This window comes from Symphalangus syndactylus, chromosome 11 (genome assembly GCF_028878055.3).
Source record: "Symphalangus syndactylus isolate Jambi chromosome 11, NHGRI_mSymSyn1-v2.1_pri, whole genome shotgun sequence".
In the NCBI taxonomy this organism is placed as follows: Eukaryota; Metazoa; Chordata; class Mammalia; order Primates; family Hylobatidae; genus Symphalangus; species Symphalangus syndactylus.
Genome location: NC_072433.2, coordinates 71,708,610 through 71,728,011, shown reverse-complemented (window position 1 = coordinate 71,728,011; position 19,402 = coordinate 71,708,610). Strand labels below are relative to the sequence as shown.

The 19,402-nt window shown below is 38.7% G+C and overlaps 1 protein-coding gene across 2 annotated transcripts in view; it reads left to right on the top strand.

Moving 5' to 3' along the window:
• The window catches only part of EDIL3 (EGF like repeats and discoidin domains 3), a 447,895-nt gene that overhangs the window by 196,370 nt on the left and 232,123 nt on the right, over nt 1-19,402 (top strand). For both annotated transcript variants that reach the window (XM_055233274.2, XM_055233273.2), the window contains one exon: nt 1,445-1,573. In XM_055233274.2, coding sequence (XP_055089249.1) covers nt 1,445-1,573 — 129 coding nt within the window. The remainder of the gene's footprint in view (nt 1-1,444; nt 1,574-19,402) is intronic.

Genomic DNA, 19,402 nt, shown 5'->3' with positions numbered 1-19,402 from the left:
GGCTCTCAAAATCACCTCTTCATACATAGTCAGATACTTAGTTTAATTACCCTTGCTTTCCTTTTCTAATATGTACATCTTAACTTCCTCTTCAGTGGCTTTTCTTTTCCTTATAAATATGTTCTACTCTCTCCAATTAAAATCAGTAAAGACTACATTAGAGAAAACTATAGTTTTTTGTATTTGTCTTTTTTCATCTCCCAGGGAGAGCTTTTCCTTCCCTCAACTTGACTCTTCCCTTCTTCACAATCTCAAGTCTGGATACTGTCCTGAGTCAATTAACATCCTGCAGGAAAAAGACTGTAAGATAGAATTAAAAGTGTAAAAGACTTTTTTGGGGAATGTCTGTGATGCACAAAGGGGAGAGAGAGCAAGAGTAGATAGGATGAGCCTACAGACCTTGACATAGCCTGTTACTTTGAAGGGAGAAAAGGAAGGAGGGAACATTGCATAGAAAAAGTCTCAAACTGCTATGGTTTTAAGAAAAATCTCAGCCACACCATTGGGGCACCTCAGAGTACAGAATGTTCATTAGAGAAGTCCCAGGTCAGGCATGACTGGCCCAGCTAGCTCTATGCCCGTTTGGTATTTAGTTTTTGGCTGGGGAGCCTGGCCTTAAAATAAATGCTGCCACAGCAGATCCTGTGGTTCAGTAGCTGAATGTTGTCAGCTAACCACACTCCTGGTAGCTGGTTTTCTCCAAGAGAACTCTGAGCAGCACCACACTTTCATTAGCAGCCACAGGTACTAAATAATCTGCTGTTACTTTCTCAAGTTTAAAAATGACCATCAGCCCCTCTTCTCTAAGTATGCAACTTTTGATGGACTGCTCGTTTTAGATTGGCAGAAAATGTGCTTCCCCAGAGGTATGCTCCACCATAAACTCATAGTCTATAAAAGCTTTGCAACCAGCTATCCAATTCACTTGGTTTATGTGGTTACAGCCATATGCTGCTTGCACCAGCAGGGGACAAAAATTGTAGAGTTGTGAATACAACTCCAGAAATTGCTATTCAGTATTACTTTTTAAACACCCAGAAGATATTCTGCAATTCAGAAATTTTAATAGTATCTAATTTAATGCTAATAATTTTTTGAGTGCTTTACATGTGACAGACACTGTTCTGGGTATTTTATATATGTGAACTCTTTTCATCTGTATTATAACCTCTGAAGGCAAATTTTTTAGTATTCACATTTAACAGAAAAGGAAACAGGCACAGAGAAGGTAAGTAAATCTCTCAAGACTGCATGGCTGTGAAGTGGTGAAATCAAGATTCAAACCCAGGCCATTAGTCTCCAGAGCTCATACAACCAGTACATTTACTATGCCACTAATATCTAGAACACTTTTTTTCTGTAAAATTATTAATTGCAAAATGTTGACCTAATGTCTACTTTTAAGCATATGCATCAAGCTGAAATATTTTTTTCTGTCTTTCAGGTCCCTGCATTCCTAATCCATGCCATAATGGAGGAACCTGTGAAATAAGTGAAGCATACCGAGGAGACACATTCATAGGCTACGTTTGTAAATGTCCCCGAGGATTTAATGGGATTCACTGTCAGCACAGTAAGTTATTCATAGTCATTGTACTTTTATTATTGATTACAAAGTATACAAGCCATTGTCATTCTTGTTTGTAGTAGAATCATAGAATCTTAGAGCAGAAGAGAGCCCTGGCATTTGGCTAATGCTGCTTCTCTCCCATGGAATACACCGTGTCCACAGTGGAGGAGTCCTAGACTGTGTTTCAATCCTCCCAGTGGCATGGGAGGCTTGTAGTCTTCTGGTCATCCCTTTTTATTATTGCCCCACTATCCTTGCCAAAAGGTGCACTTTACATTAAACTGTTATCTATATCTTTCACATTTGTCCTAAAGCCACATCCTTTAAGTTTCCCAAAAATTATTCTGGTGATTAGGTTCAGAGATGATACCCAGGAAAAAAAAAAAAAAAAAAAAAAAAACTGCCACCCTGCTCTTAAGCCAGTTTTCTACTTCTTACATGTTGGCATTTTTAGTGTGAAAATCTTTGAAAGCTCAGTAAGTATGCTACCTGCACTTCTTTTTTTAATCCCAATTCTTATTTATCTTGGAAGGTTAAAGAAAATAGATCCCACTAGTGATGATTTCTTCTTAGAAGGAGGGATGAACATAAAATGCCAAATGAATGGTGTGGTGCCTTAGCACTGTAGGTGTTCAGCAAGCAGAGGGGCCACAGCCAACTCTAAGCTGTCAGGGAGATTCTCACAGAGGTTGCCACATGCAAGCTGAGTCTTGAAGGAGAGACAGAATGTGGATCAGAGACATGGGAATGACACATAGTAGGAAGAGTGGAGAAGGAATAGGCAAGCCATGATTACTGTATTGATGGGTGAGACAATGGTATTAAGAACGATAAGGCAAAGCTGGATTTGTCAGCTAGAGCGATATCCAAGCACCAGCAAAAAACAGAGTGCCTTCTGGCTCTGTGACTTTGGGAGCATCTTGTACTTTTCTGGAGACATGCCATGGCCAAAAGTTTGTAGAATTTCCGTAGAAACCTATTGTAGTGCATGGGCATGTGTGCTTTGTACAACTGGCATCTACACTGCTTGGAATTGTCCCTAAAAGCTCAGACCACCAACAAAGAAATGAAAAGCTATTGATTTTTCTCAAGTTGGGCCCAGAAGTGCCAAGGCGCTAGGTCTCCCTGATGGTAGCATCACTGCTCAGCCTTCACACATGGACACTTCAAAACAGCCCTGGAAAGATAAAGATAGGAGCCCAGAATCTCAGAAGCCTTGATGTTCACTTAATCCCATGAAGACAATGTTACTTACCCTTACTTACCCTGTGATGTGGCATCAGAGGGAGTGCCCAGAGGGAAACAGACTGGCCACCCCAAATCTTTTCTCTCATAGCTTCATACTATATTCAAACAAGCTTATAAATACTATATTCAAACTATAGCTTCATACTATATTCAAACAATATATATAATATAGCTTCATACAATATTCAAACAAGTTTATAAATTAATATCATTTTGTTGAATTTCAATACATTTCAAAGCACAAAGAAATCTTTCCCCTTAATACATCTGACCATCCCCACAACAAGATTTTAAACCCATGTTAGGAATTGCAGTGGGAAGCCCAAGGCTAAGAGATTCAATTCAGAATTTGGATTTTGTTGTCTAAACCACCTGGTCCCTATTTTCTGCATTGCATTATTAGAAGCAACAGAAAACAGAGGAAAAACGACTGGACTTGGGAGCAGAAATCTAGATTTGAGACCTGACCTTTACAGTTATTAAATAAGTGACCCTGAGCCAGTCATTTGATCTTTCTGTGATTTTAGACGTACAAATTGGAGAATTGAACTGGAAATAGATGGTCTTTGGTTCATATAAGCCATGAGTATTATGAATAAATGGATAGCTTACTCACTGTACAAAGGTTAGCAAGCCTTCCTCTTTCTAGATGAAATTGAAAAGGGTGATATATTGAGAAAGCAGCTATAGAAGTGCTAGGGGCCCTGGAAGCTTCTTCAGCTAGGAAAAACAGAAAAAGAGCTCTTTAAACTCTTGCAAGGATTGCTAGGTATCTGGGTTTGTTTTTCATGGTGGTAATAGTTTTATGACCTAGATGTTTAGAACCTTGCTACTGAAAATGTGCTCGTGCATCAGGATCTTCAGGAAGTTTATTAGAAATGCAGATAAACAGGCATCACCTGAAATCAACTGAATCAGAATCTGTATTTTAAAATAATTCCCAGTTGACTCTCATACACACTGAAATTTGAGAAATACTGCGTAAGGCTTTGAATAGCCAAAAGTGATAATTTCATAGCTTAGCAACTGTCACGTTCAGTTACATAATAATAAATATAGGCAAAATATTTAAGGTTTGTGAAAATCAAAACTCTACTGAAAATCAATAAAAATGAGAGTTGTACAAATATAGCGTGAACATTTCATTTGGAAAAAGAAAATTAAACAATTTTTCAGACAGCTATATTGGGGGGACTTTTAAATTTTGTCCTATATGACAGAATGTTAACTAAATGTCTTTTGGAAAATAGCTAGACATTTAAAGAACTTTAAATTTCATGATACAGGAGTGACAAATATATAGTTAATAGGTCTATTTTAACAACTATTTTATCAATATGTGACAAATTGGAAAAATTATTTCCACCATCAACATTATTACCTCCATATGCTTTTTAAAATGTTTCTGGGGTTTTATCATTAATAGACTTAATTTTTAGAGCAGTTTTAGGTTTACCCAAAAATCAAGCAGAAAGTACAGAGTCCCATATATCGCTCCTCCTACACAATTTCTCTTATTAACATATCTCATTGCTGTGATACATTCGTTATAATTGATGAACCAATACTGTTACCTTATTACTAAAGTCCATAGTTTAGAGTTCACTCTTTGTATTGTATAGTTCTATGGGATTTGAAATATGTATAATATCATGTATCTACTGTCACAGTATCATATGGAACAGATTCGCTAAACTAAAAATCCCCTGTACACCTATTTATCCTTTCCTACTTCCCTCAACCTTTGCCACAGATCTTTTTACTTTCTCTGTAGTTTTTCCTTTTCCAGAATGTCATGTAATTGAAATCACATAGTATGTAGCCTTTTAAGACTGATTTTTTTTTCACTCATCAATGTATTTAAGGTTCCTCCGTGTGTTTTTAGGACTTGATAGTTTATTTACTTTTACCTCTGAGTAATAATCAATTTTATGGATGTACCATAGTTTGTTTATAAATTCGGCATTTGAAGAATATCTTGGTTGCCTCTAGTTTTGGGCAATTATAAATAAAGCTGCTATAGACATTCATGGCAGGTTTTTGTGTGGACATAAGTTTTCAACTCATTTGGGTAAATACCTAGTAGTGCAATTTCTAGATCTTATGGTAAAAGTACATTCAGTTTTGTAAAAGAAGCTTCAAATGGTCTCCCACATGGCCGTTTTGTGTCCTCAGCAGCAATGCATGAGAGTCCTTCTGTTCTACATCCTTACCAGCACTCGTTGGGTTTTGGTTTCAGCTATTAGATGTCCTTTTTATGGTAATGAAAGTAGCATGAGGTTATAACTTCATAAGAATAATGATTAGTATTGGATTTGGTATAGAATTATCAAATTTTATATGTGTATATATATATTTTTTTCAAATGCCATAGAAGAATGTGAAACACACACATGCATGCGTTCACACACAGGCACACACACACACACATATATATAGACACACCTCTGTGTCTGTAAATTATAGAATGAATTGAGCACCAAAATTGTCTACAGGTCAAACTTTTCAAAAGCATTTTTAAGCGGGCAGTTTTGTGCTGACAGCTGCATTTGGGACTGGCTAGAGTAATTGTATTTTCTGTATTGCCTGGTAACAAATGTAATGCCATAGAGAAAGGTTATTTCTTCACTCCCAGAACTCCTTCCCATCTTCCCACAGAAGGCATTCTGTACGTTCTTGTCTACCTGTGCACAGCTCCACAGCCTTCGTTTTTATTTTTCTTCTTATTTTTTTTATTATACTTTAGGTTTTAGGGTACATGTACACAATGTGCAGGTTTGTTACATATGTATCCATGTGCCATGTTGGTTTGCTGCACCCATTAACTCATCATTTAGCATTAGGTATATCTCCTAATGCTGTCCCTCCCCCCTCCCCCCACCCCACAACCGTCCCTGGAGTGTGATGTTCCCCTTCCTGTGTCCATGAGTTCTCATTGTTCAATTCCCACCTGTGAGTGAGAACACGCGGTGTTTGGTTTTTTGTCCTTGCGGATAGTTTACTGAGAATGATGTTTTCCAGTTTCACCCATGTCCCTACAAACGACATGAACTCATCATTTTTATGTCTGCATAGTATTCCATGGGATATATGTGCCACATTTTCTTAATCCAGTCTATCATTGTTGGACATTTGGGTTGGTTCCAAGTCTTTGCTATTGTGAATAGTGCCGCAATAAACATACGTGTACATGTGTCTTTATAGCAGCATGATTTATAGTCCTTTGGGTATATACCCAGTAATGGGATGGCTGGGTCAAATGGTAATTCTAGTTCTAGATCCCTGAGGAATCGCCACACTGACTTCCACAATGGTTGAACTAGTTTACAGTCCCACCAACAGTGTAAAAGTGTTCCTATTTCTCCACATCCTCTCCAGCACCTGTTGTTTCATGACTTTTTAATGATGGCCATTCTAACTGGTGTGAGATGGTATCTCATTGTGGTTTTGATTTGCATTTCTCTGACGGCCAGTGATGATGAGCATTTTTTCATGTGTTTTTTGGCGGCATAAATGTCTTCTTTTGAGAAGTGTCTGTTCATGTCCTCTGCCCACTTTTTGATGGGGTTGTTTGTTTTTTTCTTGTAAATTTGTTTGAATTCATTGTAGATTCTGGATATTAGCCCTTTGTCAGATGAGTAGGTTGCAAAAATTTTCTCCCATTGTGTAGGTTGCCTGTTCACTCTGATGATAGTTTCTTTTGCTGTGCAGAAGCTCTTTAGTTTAATGAGATCCCATTTGTCGATTTTGGCTTTTGTTGCCATTGCTTTTGGTGTTTTAGACATGAAGTCCTTGCCCACGCCTATGTCCTGAATGGTATTGCCTAGGTTTTCTTGTAGGATTTTAATGGTTTTAGGTCTAACATATAAGTCTTTAATCCATCTTGAATTAATTTTTGTATAAGGTGTAAGGAAGGGATCCAGTTGCAGCTTTCTACATATGGCTAGCCAGTTTCCCCAGCACCATTTATTAAATAGGGAATCCTTTCCCCATTTCTTGTTTTTGTCAGGTTTGTCAAAGATCAGATAGTTGTAGCTATGCGGCATCATTTCTGAGGGCTCTGTTCTGTTCCATTGATCTATGTCTCTGTTGTGGTACCAGTACCATGCTGTTTTGGTTACTGTAGCCTTGTAGTATAGTTTAAAGTCAGGTAGTGTGATGCCTCCAGCTTTGTTGTTTTGGCTTAGGATTGACTTGGCAATGCGGGCTCTTTTTTGGTTCCATATGAACTTTAAAGTAGTTTTTTCCAATTCTGTGAAGAAAGTCATTGGTAGCTTGATGGGGATGGCATTGAATCTATAAATTACCTTGGGCAGTATGGCCATTTTCACGATATTGATTCTTCCAACCCATGAGCATGGAATGTTCTTCCATTTGTTTGTATCCTCTTTTATTTCATTGAGCAGTGGTTTGTAGTTCTCCTTGAAGAGGTCCTTCACATCCCTTGTAATTGGATTCCTAGGTATTTCATTCTCTTTGAAGCAATTGTGAATGGGAGTTCACTCATGATTTGGCTCTCTGTTTGTCTGTTATTTGTGTACAAGAATGCTTGTGATTTTTGTACATTAATTTTGTATCTTGAGACTTTGCTGAAGTTGCTAATCAGCTTAAGGAGATTTTGGGCTGAGACAATGGGGTTTTCTAGATATACAATCATGTCATCTGCAAACAGGGACGATTTGACTTCCTCTTTTCCTAATTGAATACCCTTTATTTCCTTCTCCTGCCTGATTGCTCTGGCCAGAACTTCCAGCACTATGTTGAATAGGAGCGGTGAGAGAGTAAATTCCTCGACAAATACACCCTCCCAAGACTAAACCAGGAAGAAGTTGAATCTCTGAATAGACCAATAACAGGTTCTGAAATTGTGGCAATAATCAATAGCTTACCAACCAAAAAGAGTCCAGGACCTGATGGATTCACAGCTGAATTCTACCAGAGGTACAAAGAGGAACTGGTACCATTCTTTCTGAAAATATTCCAATCGATAGAAAAAGAGGGAATCCTCCCTAACACATTTTACGAAGCCAGCATCGTCCTGATACCAAAACCTGGCAGAGACATAACCAAAAAAGAGAATTTCAGACCAATATCCTTGATGAACATTGATGCAAAAATCCTCAATAAAATACTGGCAATCCGAATCCAGCAGCACATCAAAAAGCTTATCCACCATGATCAAGTGGGCTTCATCCCTGGGATGCAAGGCTGGTTCAACATACGCAAATCAATAAATGTAATCCAGCATATAAACAGAACCAAAGACAAAAACCACATGATTATCTCAATAGATGCAGAAAAGGCCTTTGACAAAATTCAACAACCCTTCATGCTAAAAACTCACAATAAATTAGGTATTGACGGGACGTATCTCAAAATAATAAGAGCTATCTACAACAAACCCACAGCCAATATCATACTGAATGGGCAAAAACTGGAAGCATTCCCTCTGAAAACTGGCACAAGACAGGGATGCCCTCTCTCACCGCTCCTATTTTGAAGGGTTTTTTGTGTCTCTCCTTCAGTTCTGCTCTGATTTTAGTTATTTCTAGCCTTCTGCTAGCTTTTGAATGTGTCTGCTCTTGCTTTTCTAGTTCTTTTAGTTGTGATGTTAGGGTGTCAATTTTGGATCTTTCCTGCTTTCTCTTGTGGGCATTTAGTGCCATAAATTTCCCTCTACACACTGCTTTGAACGTGTCCCAGAGATTCTGGTATGTCGTGTCTTTGTTCTCGTTCGTTTCAAAGAACATCTTTATTTCTGCCTTCATTTCATTATGTACCCAATAGTCATTCAGGAGCAGGTTGTTCAGTTTCCATGTAGTTGAGTGGTTTTGGGTGAGTTTCTTAATCCTGAGTTCTAGTTTGATTGCACTGTGGTCTGAGAGACAGTTTGTTATAATTTCTGTTCTTTTACATTTGCTGAGGAGAGCTTTACTTCCAACTATGTGGTCAATTTTGGAATAGGTGTGGTGTGGTGCTGAAAAAAATGTATATTCTCTTGATTTGGGGTGGAGAGTTCTGCAGATGTCTATTAGGTCCACTTCGTGCAGAGCTGAGTTCAATTCCTGGATATCCTTGTTAACTTTCTGTCTCGTTGATCTGTCTAATGTCGACAGTGGGGTGTTAAAATCTCCCATTATTATCGTGTGGGAGTTTAAGTTCCTTTGTAGGTCACTCAGGACTTGCTTTATGAATCTAGGTGCTCCTGTGTTGGCGGCATATATATTTATGATAGTTAGGTCTTCTTGTTGAATTGATCCCTTTACCATTATGTAATGGCCTTCTTTATCTCTTTTGATCTTTGTTGGTTTAAAGTCTATTTTATCAGAGACTAGGATTGCAACCCCTGCCTTGTTTTGTTTTCCATTTGCTTGATCAATCTTCCTCCATCCCTTTATTTTGAGTCTATGTGTGTCTCTGCACATGAGATGGGTTTCCTGAATACAGCACACTGATGGGTCTTGACTCCTTATCCAATTTGCCAGTCTGTGTCTTTTAATTGGAGCATTTAGCCCATTTACATTTAAAGTTAATATTGTTATTTGTGAATTTGATCCTGTCATTATGATGTTAGTTGGTTATTTTGCTAGTTAGTTGATGCAGTTTCTTCCTAGCCTCGATGGTCTTTACAATTTGGCATGTTTTTGCAGTAGCTGGTACCAGTTGTTCCTTTCCATGTTTAGTGCTTCCTTCAGGAGCTCTTTTAGGGCAGGCCTGGTGGTGACAAAATCACTCAGCATTTGCTTGTCTGTAAAGTATTTTATTTCTCCTTCACTTATGAAGCTTAGTTTGGCTGGATATGAAATTCTGGGTTGAAAATTCTTTTCTTTAAGAATGTTGAATATTGGCCCCCACTCTCTTCTGGCTTGTAGAGTTTCTGCCGAGAGATCAGCTGTTAGTCTGATGGGCTTCCCTTTGTGGGTAACCCGACCTTTCCCTCTGGCCGCCCTTAACATTTTTTCCTTCATTTCAACTTTGGTGAATCTGACAATTATGTGTCTTGGAGTTGCTCTTCTCAAGGAGTATCTTTGTGGCGTTCTCTGTATTTCCTGAGCCTTTGATTCCTTTTTAAGAACACATTTTCTTCTTTCCTACTTTTTAAGAAAGGAGGGCTGATCTGGGAGCCTGCTGAGCCTGGAAAGAAACAGGACAGTTTAGGAGAAGTGGCCCATGTTATCACATTAGCTCAAGATAAAAAGCTCCGTAATGTATATATTTTATATATATAATATATATACATATATAATATATTGATATATTTTATGTATCAATATATTTTATATATATCAATATATTTATATATATCAATATATTATATATATTATATAAATATATGTATTATATAAATATATATAAATATATATTTTATATATATATATATAAAACCACTGATAAAATTGGCCAGAAAAAAACAATCAAAAACTTCCCTCTGTATATTCTAACTACTTTAAGTCAGTTTGGTCTTAATTGTATATTAGTGATTAATGCAGTCACACATTTAACCAATATTTATTGGGGTCATGAATCACTTTTGTAACTTCCATATTTCACTTTTCTCAGAGTTAGTCAATGATATTTGCTGTTTTCATGATCATTCTTAATTGCATTAATCACATATTTGGCAATTACATGCTTTGTCTTCTATATTACACTTGTTAAACATGTAGATTACTGGCCCCACTTCAGCCCTATTGAATCAGAATTTTTGGTTGGTAGCCTGAATTTAGTTAAAAACATCCATATGATCCTTCAGTAACCCCAACTTGAGGATTACTGACTTAAGGAATGACCACTACCTTCAATCTCCAAATGATACTGGAGGAACCATGCTGTGAGGGGAGGAATTCTGGTTGGACCTGAGTTTCTGAAACAGCTCTATCTTGGTGAGTTGATGAAGCGTCAGTCGACATTTAATGGATCTGTGCCTAAGGTTTCTCATCCAGTAATTCAGTTCACTTCAACAAGCACTGACTGAGAACTTCACACTGTTGAGTGTGGAAATAACACATCTTTAAAAACTGTGATTAACAATCCTTTGTCCTGCTTCCCTAAACAGATGTGTGTTAAGATCAGATGAGGCATTTCAGGACATACTTTACAGACTTTAAAAAGTTAGGTATGCCTAATGGGCTAGTACTTTAAAATATAATGGGGATTCCTACTGGTCTTTATTTTTTTCCCTTCCTTTAAAAACAATTATAATTTTTTTAGGAAACATTTTGTGTAATAAGGCAGGGAGAGGCTAAGGCTCACTATGCAGCTCCATACTTTTCTGGAATTCCTCTTATCATTAATTCTTGCTTTAAGTTACTCTTTATAATTTTAACTTGATGGCTTCTTTTAACTTTTTGTTGTGTTGGATTGCTATTAATGTCAGTGGGGATGGCACAAGGTTTGAGAGGCCAGAGAAGGGACCCAGAACCAGGCAATGAGACATGGGTTTTATTGAAGTGGAGGTTACATACAGTGTGGTCCAGCAGCAGTGGGCTGGACAGAACTTCCACCACCTACAGAAAGCATGCAGTTTAAATAGTATTTTCACTTAACACCCTCCACCTGGCAATCTCCACCTAGCTTAAGACGTTATTGCTATCAGGTGCATTTACCATTCACCTCAGCTCAGAATCTCCTTGAATGGCCCTAACATTTTTATCATATCATTCTTCCGTGATTTCCCCAGGGCCAGGTATACAGAGGAGCATTGCTGCCAGATGTGGCAGCAGCATTAAAAACTACAACAAAAAACAAATAACAATCACTCTGCAAAGATCGTTCTTCCAAGCACTTGGGAGTTGATCCTGGACATGCCATGGCAGGCCCGCAATGGAGAGCAGCAGCTCTCCATAGACCCAACAGTCCGTCTTGTTCTAGAGAGAGGCCATAGTCTGTGCCCAGTCAGTGAAGAGGTTCGCTGCCTACTATCTAACCGGATGACACCCATGCACCTGACCAAAATGCCTGAACCTTGGACCCCCTCTGCATCAACCATCCATCCTCCATTTGCCTAGTGGGACAAGAAAGTGGGGGCTGCAGCCTGCAGGCTGGAAAAAGACTTAGAAACTAGCATATCATTAATGCAATGGAAAATAGGTACCCCCTCCATTCCATAACCATCTATTGCTGTTATAGGCCCTTTGAACTGATGAATGTTACCATATATGAGAGTGTATTCCACTCTGGTATCCACTAGGGCAAGCACAGCCTATTCTTAGATGTCCAATGTATAGTTAGTTCTACATATGGCCTCTGTCCTGAGACACCCTGGCCACCATTGCTCCCATCAGAATTTTGAAGCCTTGGCCTTCATCCAAGTCTAAAAGTGCCTGCCCTTGCCATCTCTCTGCAGGAGAGACAGTGGACTGAGCCTGAGGCTCTTTAATGAAACTTTGTTCTGGCTTGAGTTTCTGCCATAGCCTGACCAAGACAGCATCAGGTTGTCTCCACCCTCATAGTAGGCATTCTTGCTAGCATGCCATGCCATGTCTTCAGCAGGCCACCCTGATGGGCCCCTCATCTGTCTCCTTTCCTTTGGCTCCTTTGTCTTTCATCCCAGCAGTGCACCACCACCTCCTCACAACCCCACGCACAGACGAGTGCACCATACCTTTGGTTTGGCAGGGATTCTTAGATGGCGTCTTTCATGCCAGCAAGAAAAGTTCATTGCTGGGAGCTTGGCAATGCTCAGCATAGACAGCATGCTTCACTCCTAATTCCTGGAGGAGCGCCCTGCAATCCCTCCATAATCTGTCATCACAAAGGCCACGTAGGGACATCTCCCTCACTTGGCCTGGCTGTCTTGCAGCAACACTCACCCAGCTGAGGAGGGGGATGGCCCCATCTCCATTACTGGCACCACAGAGGTGCTGCTTCCAGGCTGGGTGGTTTGTGATGGATGCCATTTTGCCATTTTACTCATCTCAAGTCTGGAGAGTATAATAGCCTCTGCCTCCACGTTCCACAGATGGAGAAGCCATCCCATGATTGACTCTCTACCCTTCTGTCCTAACCTGTTTTTAGCTCCACCAATTCTACAGTGGGATCGTCCCATATTGTGGTGTGCTGCTGTCTTCCAGGGGGCAGGGGAGGGGGCAGTCATGCGGGTCTGCTTCCAGTGGGTACAGGGGAGTTGGTGACTCCTCATACAGGCTACCTGACAAGCCAGGGTCTCCCTTTTGTCTGGCACCTCTTTGTAGTCACAGCTCGTCCTGCAACTGGCAGACCTTCACTTGCACCATGAGCTCAGCCTCTATGGCTGCTTGGAGCAGGGTCAGAAGCCGCCCGCCAACTGTGGCTCCCACAGCTCAGGCATCTGACCCTCACTCAGTCAGATCCACCCCCCTGCAACAACTCTTCCAGACCATTCAGTGTTTTCAAGGCACCTCCATACTCGTGCGCTGGGCCCCATCCATCAAGTATAACAGCTACCAGGCCCCACATAGACATGCCTGGCCAGCCTAGGATTTAGCTCACAGATTTCTCCTTCTCAGATCCTATCTTCTGGGCACTCACGGAGTTTTCTCTTACCTCCTATTGTCATGCTGGACCTCTGTTTACTTCAGTAGGGATGGCACTAGGTTTGAGAGGCTGAAGAGCAGACCCAGAGCCAGCAAAGGAGACAGGGTTTATCAAGGGGAAATTACATACAGAGCTGCCCAGTGGCAGTAGGCTGGACAGGAGAGCCACCACTGCCTGCGGAAAGCATGCAGTTAATATAGCGTTTTTCACTTAATGCCCTCCACCTGGCAACCTCTACTTAGCTTGTCATTGTTGTTGGGTGCATGTGCCATGCAGAGTCATTCTCGGGATATGCTTAAGTTATTGCTATCAGGTGTATCTACCATACACCTGGTGTACAGTACTGGTGGTTGTACAGTATATTTTTCCACTAGAAAACCAATATTCCCTAATAAAGAATTCACCTCATTCTTTCTTCTTTTTTATTTTTATTTTTGTTGTTGTTGTTGTTTTTGTTTTGTTTTTTTGAGACAAGGTCTCACTGTGTCACCCAGACTGGAGTGCAGTGGTGTGCAATCCTGGCTCACTGCAACCGCCATCTCCTGGGCTCAAATGATCTTCCCATCTCAGCCTCCCAAGTAGCTGGGACCATAGGTGTACCACCACGCTGAGCTAATTTTTGTATTTTTTATATAGTCAGGGTTTCGTCATGTTGCTCAGGCTGGTCTTGAGCTCCTGGGCTCAAGCAATCCCCCTACCTTGGCCTCCCAACATGCTGGGATTACAGGTATGAATGACCGTGCCAGGCCAAGAATTCACTTCAAAAACCGCATAAATTTTTACCTGAAGTTATCACTGACACTTGCAAACTATATAACAATATTGGTGAAATAAAAACCTCCAAAGAGACTTCCAAAATAGACTTGTCTCCAACCCTAGAAGATTTTCGGACTGGAATCGAGAAATTTTCCTGCTTTCCAATGGCTTTACTGGTCAGTGTGAGACACCTTAACTCTGTAAACCAAAGGCTCTCAAACTTGCGTGCATATGAATCATGTGGGGTCCAGATAAGTATACAGATTCCTCTTACCAATCCATAGAAATTCCAATTTAATAGTTTTGGAGCCATGTCTGATTATTTAATAAGGACCCCAATGAAAGTGATGCAAATGGATCAAGAACTCTGGTTTTCAATCTTGGCTACACATTAGAGTTACCTGGGGCGTTATAAAAAATACCAATGTCTGGCTCTTATCCCAGAGATTCTGACTTAATTTATCTGGAGTATGGTATAGGCATTAGGAGTTTAAAAACCTCCCCAGATAATTCTAATGTACAACTAAGACTGAAAATCAGTGTTCTAGAACCATATGTGAAGGGTTACAATGCCTTAAAGAAACTAAGCACAGAAATAGTCAAAGAGAAACCAAGCTTGGGATAGGTTATTATAATCCCACACTGAATGTGTAATCTCACAGCCTTATTGAATTCAAGCTTTGTTTAAGATAATGGAAATTGTTTTATAGCAAGAACCCCAAAATGATTAAAAGAATCAGGGCAGAAAAATATATTAGCTTACTGCTCTTAAAATCTGACCCTCACTTAATCGGATCCACCCCCTGCAACAGCTTTTAGCCCATAACCTATCTATAGTAGCCAGAGTTCCAAGGCATTTTTATTTTCTTGTTTTTCTCCTTTGGCTGGAAAACAACAAAAAGCATTGTCATGGCAGAATATATAATAGCTATTTGCACAAAGACACTATTCCAATATAGACACAAAGTTTGTGATTTTTGTGATACTCTGATGTGTATAAAATCCAAAATATTTGAAAATTGCTACTTTAGATTAACAGTAAAACATTTTTGCTTTTCTGTTCTTTTTTTTAATATGATTGCCAGAAAACCAATAATCTCTGAACAAAAATATGTTAGACACATTTTGCCAGAAGATTATCCTCATGAAGGTAGTGCATTTATATTAATAGGCCTGAACTTCTAGAACTGATTCAGCCAGGTGCAGTGGCTCACAGCTGTAATCCCAGCACATTGGGTGGCTGAGGCAGGCAGATCACCTGAGGTCAGGAGTTCGAGACCAGACTGGCCAACATGGTGAAACTCCGTCTGTACTCAAAATACAAAAATTAACCAGCCATAGTAGTGGGCACCTGTAATCCCAGCTACTCTGGAGGCTGAGGCAGGAGAATCACTTGAACCCGGGAGGTGGAGGTTGCAGTGAGCTGAGATCGCACGACTGCACTCCAGCCCAGGCAACAAAATGAGACTCTGTCTCTAAATAAATAAATTAATTAATTAAAATAAAATGAAATAGAACCGATTCATAATTTTATAAAGATTGTTCCCAAAAATAGAAATAGTATTACAAATGCAGTTTTTAAAAAATTGCATGTAATTCAAATTTCCCAGGCCTTCTAGCCAAAGGTGATACTGATTTCTAAATTACTGTTGCTCTTAGTTATCATCTTCCAAGTAAGTTGCTTAGGTAGGATTTCATTCTCCCCTAAAGTCTTCCCCAGCCATGTCAGGAAATAACTTATTTATTTATCCATTTGATAAATATTTAATGAGAGCTTATTTACAATTTTTCAGAATGCCACTGCTGTTGTTCTGACCTTGAACATAGTGATGAGGGAAGACTACTCTGTTCTCTGCTAATGGCCACCTAGCCAACTGAAACTGCACATGGTCTAAGGTCAAGGTCAAGCCTAGCCGTTTTAATGGCATTGGGTCTTACTGTGTTCTTTGGAGTTGGAAAGACTTTTCCCAGAACCTCACAAATCTTTTTGTGAACACAATTGCCTAGCCTTTCTTCCTTAAATGCTCTTTCATTTGTGGTTCAGATATCTCAGGCTGTTTGGGGACAGATGCTATGGCTACACCTCTCTTATTCTCATCTCTACTGTCTTTCCCAGGAAACCATTTTGCAGTCTCATTTCTCCTGTAAGGGCAGCTATAAACAAGAGAATAAATTTTTGTGAGGATCTGAAGCTCATTTGTACAACAAATATATTATTAACTCCCTACTCAGTGCCAAGCACTAATCTGGATAGTGGAATATAGCACTGAACCAAAATAACCAAGTCTCTGCTGTCATAGAACTTCATTAATGGAGAAAAGGATAATGAAAATGTGACACAGGCATTACCATACAGCCCAGCAATTACACTCTTGGGCATTTATTCCCAGATAAGTAAAAAGTTAAAGTTCACACAAATACCTGTATCTGGATACTCATAGCAACTTTATTTGTAGTAGCTGAAATCTAGAATTGCACAGATGTCCTTCAACAGGCAAATGGTTAAGCAAACTGTGGTACGTACATACCATGGAATTGCTACTCAGCAATGCAAAGGAAGGACCTATTGATACATACAACAACTTAGATGATCCATTTAATTACATTTTTGAAATGACAAAGTTTTAGAAATGGAGGATAGATTAGTGGTTTCCAGATGTTAGGGACAGAGGGAAGTGAGTGTGGTTACAAAAGGGCAACGTGAAGTGTCCTTGTGTTTGAACCATTTCGTATATTGACTGTGATGACACATATAAAAACCTACATATGTGATAAAATCCTATAGAGCCTGATTACATACACATATCAATATAAGTAAAACTGGAGAAATCTGAGTAAGATTGGACTATCATAGTAATGTCAACATTTTGGTTCTGTTTTTATACTGTAGTTTGTAAAATGTTAACCATTGAGGCTAACTGATTAAAGTATACATGGTATTTCTTTGTATTATAGTTTTTCAAATGGATATGAGTCTATAATTATCTCAACTAAAATTTAAATTAGAAATAACAGCACCACGATGCATAATAACAAGTTTTGTTATGTTTTGTAAGAATGGAGATTATGGAACAAAGGGGTGTGAGTGCTGTTTTAGAGCTTGGCCAAAGAAGCTTGCTCCTACAAAGTAACAAGCAGAGATGTGAATGAAGTCAGGGGGTCAAGCATGTGAATCACAGGGATTAGCAAGTATTGAATCCTAAGATGGTTATGTGTCTGGAGCATGGTGAGTGATTAAGAGAGTGGGCAGAAATAGGACCTGAGCAATAGTCAAGGACTTATAAGCCACAGAGAGGACTTTTAGTTTTATTGTACTTGTGTAATTGTAATTGAGGAAGCACACTTTTGGAAGGTGGACAGCAAGGGAGTAAATGAACTAATTTCTATTTGGAGAATGATTCTGGTAGATGGTAAAGAATAGGTTCAGGTGGGGATAAGAGTGGAACCTTGCAACCACCTGGGAGGTGATGGTGGCTTGGACCAAGGTAGTAATGAACACTTGGGAGGAGCGGAACAATGTTTATATTTGCAAAATACTTTCAAGTCAATTACAACCAGCATCATAAATATTTATGGGATATTTTTGTTAATTAATTTCAGTAGCATTATAATTATTTATCTTTTTACCTCACTTTTTACTGTAGATGTGGGCAGTGTAATATACTGTTCTTATAATTTCAAGTATGCGTTGTAATTGCCACTTTTTCTATCTTTCAACAGCATCATTAAAATAGAATCTAGAAATTTAAAGAGAAATAATATATATGTTCATACATATATAGATATGTACAGATACAAGGAATGTCTTAAATATATACGATGCTATTTAAGATGTTGAATTTTTAATTTTTGATATCTTTAAAAGACCCATAAAATTGGTTGTCTTTAGATATATTGTGTTACGTGTCATGATAATGTAATGCAGTATATTTTAAAGAAAACGTTGTAACAGAAGTATGTAAATCAAGACTAATAATTACATACTAAAATACAACAGTGATTTTGAAAAATAGAACATCATTTACATTTGAATAGGAAATCTGGAAATCACAGTTGCATAGAGTGGATATTTACTAATGTCAGCCTTTAGAATGATTGATTTTGCTCTCAACATTTTAATTTATTTTGCAATTATGCCATAGCCTAAAAGTTTAGAGAAATTTAAGGCAATGATCGTTTGGAAATAAGTAGACTTAGATACTCACGAGATTTTAATCATTTTATGTGATATATCTTAAAATGAAATATTTCCAGATGAGAATTATTCTCTCCTTGATCTGAAAATGCTTTTTTGGTTGGTAAGTAAAGGAATTGTTTCTAACTTTTTCTAAATAAAATGAGTGCAGTTTATTTGGATAATGACAGCATGGTTGTTGAAAGAGCTGAGAATTTAAATGTAGAGAAGACTTAAACTTTCATTGCTTCTATACTCTTAACAATTCATATCGACTTTAAGTAATGATAATAACAGGTCTTGGTTTCCTTGGTTTTAGAATAGAAATAACTGGGCCACTTGCCTACTCTCAGGTCCCACTTGATGATGCCCTGTCAATTTAGTATATGTGATAGTGTTTTGTACAATTAAATGTTCTGTATGCTGATAAACTATCATTCTTAGTATTATTGGTTTTCAGAATATTTATTCTTTCATCATAGTAAAAGAAATCGGTACTAAAATAAAACAGAAAGAGATACTGATTTTATCTGTGGTAAATTAGGCAGTAAAGAGGATTGAAACACCAGGTGTCTCAATTTAAAAAGTAACATCTTATAATTGAGAATGTACACCTTCTCAGTATGTGAGGTGAGAGGCAGGGAGAGAAGGAGGAAAAGAAGGGGAGAGAGAGGAGAGGCATGGGAGTCTGAGGAAAGGAAGGGGCAAACTCATGAATGCTATTGTTCTGGTTCTATACTTTCCAATCAAACTCTTTAGAAGAGTTATCTATACTCAATGTCTCCTGCGTGCTCTGAGATTAGTTTAAGAACACATTCAGATTTTAATCACCTCTTACCACCTTCACTTCTTCCCTAAGGCAGCATTATGCACTGACATGCTCCTAATGATTTTGCTGACTCTACACTTGCTCCTAATTTATTCTCAAAACAACATCCAGACTGATACCTTCAAATATACATAGTATTAAGTCATTAAGTCATTAAATTTAAAATCTCGCATGGTTTCATAGTGCACTTCAAGCAGAATCTAAAGTCTTTATGGTGACCAAAAATAACCTGACATGCCCCGTTCCTGTTCGTCTCTCTTGATCTTATATCCAACTATACTCCACCTTGCTGATTCTACTTTGGCCACAC